The sequence below is a fragment of the Eurypyga helias genome, unplaced genomic scaffold (assembly GCF_000690775.1).
Source record: "Eurypyga helias isolate BGI_N326 unplaced genomic scaffold, ASM69077v1 scaffold26325, whole genome shotgun sequence".
Classification (NCBI taxonomy): Eukaryota; Metazoa; Chordata; class Aves; order Eurypygiformes; family Eurypygidae; genus Eurypyga; species Eurypyga helias.
This window is the reverse complement of record NW_010253766.1, coordinates 3271-5835: the sequence shown is the minus strand read 5'-3', so window position 1 is coordinate 5835 and position 2565 is coordinate 3271. Positions and strand designations below refer to the sequence as shown.

The following is a 2565-nucleotide window of genomic DNA, read 5'->3' as shown; positions in this document are numbered from 1 at the left end:
GGGCGGGCCCAGCCGTCTTTTGGGGCTGGGGGACTGCGGGGGTGCCCCATTCCCAACCTGGTTTCACGTCCAGAGAGTTGGTGGGCGGAAGCTGATGCTGCGATTCCAGTTACGGCCCGTCTAAAGATCCCGGGGGGAGCGTCCGAGCGACGTTCGGGTACGTGTTGGTGTCACAGCCGCTCTCCGGCTTTCCTCTGATTCTCCCCAGAAAAGTGGTGACCATCGCCAAGTCGAAGAAGTTTCGGGATCATCACGGGAAGGTTCTGCTGGAAGGTCACAGGCTGATCAAGGACGCCCTGGAAGCAGGAGCTGTGCTGCAGACTCTCTTCTTCAGCACGGTGGGGCACCTGCAGGAGCTGCCCCAGGCACAGCTAAAACGAGCCAACTTAGTTAAGGTGAAATTTGAAGACATTAAGAGCTGGTCTGACCTCGTAACTCCTCAGGGGCTTCTAGGTAAGTTACCTTAGAAACGGTCACAACGCTGCTTGTAGGAACACTTCCTTCACGCTTAATAAGTGGATAACGGCTCTCTCTTCATAACCTTCCCCTAGACATCCTGGCAGTGTGTCAAGTGATATAATTTGAGAGAATTCCCTTTTATTTGCCCTGCTGTGGTCACCGTGAACGTGGCTCCTACTACGTACTAAAGGTTCCAATGCTCGTGTTTAATAGCACGTTGCTTAAGCTCTGCTGGGAAATAGTGTTCTCCTCGTAAAGCGACAAACTCAGGCTTCAAGCTGTGCTTTTCCGAATGCTTTCTCCAGCACCTCTTCAGTGAGATTTAGGCGAGCCAGATCAGAGGCAGCTCTCTCCTTCGGGTGCGTTACTCAGAAGCCTGTCACCGCTTTGTCTCCCCAGGGATCTTTTCCAAGCCCGACCATGCCAAGATGTCTTACCCTGCCGCTCAGCTGACCTGCTCCTTGCCACTGTTCCTCATCTGCGACAACATCCGGGATCCGGGAAACCTGGGGACTATTCTGAGATCTGCGGCAGGAGCAGGCTGTGAGAAAGTGCTGCTCACCAAAGGTAAGAGCCTTTCCCTGGGGAAGAAAAGTTCAGTGTGGGGGTAAGGCAGGGAATGAGAGGTGCTTGCGGATGTTGTTCCTGAGAGTTTGTAACCAGAGCCCAGCCCCGACACGATGTGCTGCAGGAAGGGGTGGCTGCTGAAGCAGTCTTTGTGGGAGCCACTGCGCTGTCACTGTTTTCTCCCCTTCTGTCTCAGGCTGTGTGGATCCGTGGGAGCCAAAGGTGCTCCGTGCAGGCATGGGTGCTCATTTCCGTGTGCCCATCGTCTCCAACCTGGACTGGGAATCTCTTCCCAGCAATATTCCTGCCGGTGTCCAGGTCTGCGTGGCCGACAACAAAGACCCAGGCACTGAGGCTGAGACTGCATCCGTGCCGAGGGGAGCCGGCGGGGCTGGCTCTGCTCCTGATGCTCCCTCTGAGCACCAGGACGAGGAGGGAGCGGCGGGCGTCTGCGTCCCAGAGCTGGCCGCGCAGCATTACAGTGAGGACTGGACACGGGCTGCAGTGGCGGTGGTGATCGGCGGAGAGACCCACGGTCTGAGCCCAGACGCCTATCGCCTCGCAGCCAGTACGGGGGGGAAGAGACTGGTCATTCCCGTGGTGCCAGGCGTGGACAGCCTCAACTCCGCTGTCGCTGCTGGCATCGTGCTGTTTGAGGGGAAGAGGCAGCTGCTGCGGAGGCACAAGCAGGAAGACGAAAGGCAGAAATTCCCTGTAGTGGGCTAAACTGCTGAGGTTTGGGTGCTGAAGGAGCATCTCTTCCCCCTGGCAAGCTGTAGAGTTAATAAAACTGCAGCTCAGGCTGTTTGGTTTGCAGTAAATGAGCGTTAAACAGCTCTGGCGGTGTTGGAGCTGTGCCTGCGGGCACTCTGGCCGCACGGTGATGCTAGTGAGAAGGGGAAGGGTGCGAGTCCTCCCCTTGCCGGCAGCCGCTGCCCGGCTTTTCTCACTCTCACCAACTGGGGAGGCCTCGGGTCCCTCGCTGCGGGGTCAGGGCGCAGCTGCCGCGGCCCAGATGCTGCTGACAACGTGTGTCCTTCCTCTGGCAGCCCTGGGCTGTGTGGCCAGGCTGCTGCTGGTGGGTTTGGGGTCAGAAAGGCCAAATAGCGGCCACCTGAATGGGTCTTGCCTGTGCTTACCTGAACGCTGTGAGCGCTAAGGAGCGATGAGAGCGGCACACCGACCCATCCTGGGTGCTTGGCACGCCAGGCTGGCCCTGGGGCTGCCGTGTGGGGTGTCCGAGCTCCGGCACTTGCACAGTGCTGCTGCCAGGGGCTGTTCCCACACGGCCGCCCAGGCATCGCTCGCTCCAGCAGCTGGGCCTTGGCGTGGATGAATTGGGAAGGAGGTGGGGAAGGAGCTACGGGCACTGCTGCTCGCTGTGGCCATCCCTCAGAGGGGAACAGGCGCTGGGCCCCCGGAAAGGAGACCCCGGGGCCTGTCTGTGCCTCCTCAAGGGCAGCGAGTCAGCTCGCAGCAACGCACCTCCGTGGATCCGGGATGAGCCACACAGCCCTTGTCCCGCTGGAGGCTCCCGCC

General features: G+C 59.5%; 1 protein-coding gene across 1 annotated transcript; it reads left to right on the top strand.

Annotated features, from left to right (window-relative positions):
- Positions 1-208: 208 nt before the first annotated feature.
- RNMTL1 (RNA methyltransferase like 1) lies at positions 209-1752 on the top strand (the record flags this gene model as incomplete). The annotated part of the gene is made up of 3 exons (XM_010152785.1): positions 209-453; positions 859-1026; positions 1223-1752. Coding segments are annotated over 3 exons (943 nt in total), but the record flags the coding sequence as incomplete, so codon positions are not given.
- Between the last annotated feature and the right edge of the window lie 813 nt (positions 1753-2565).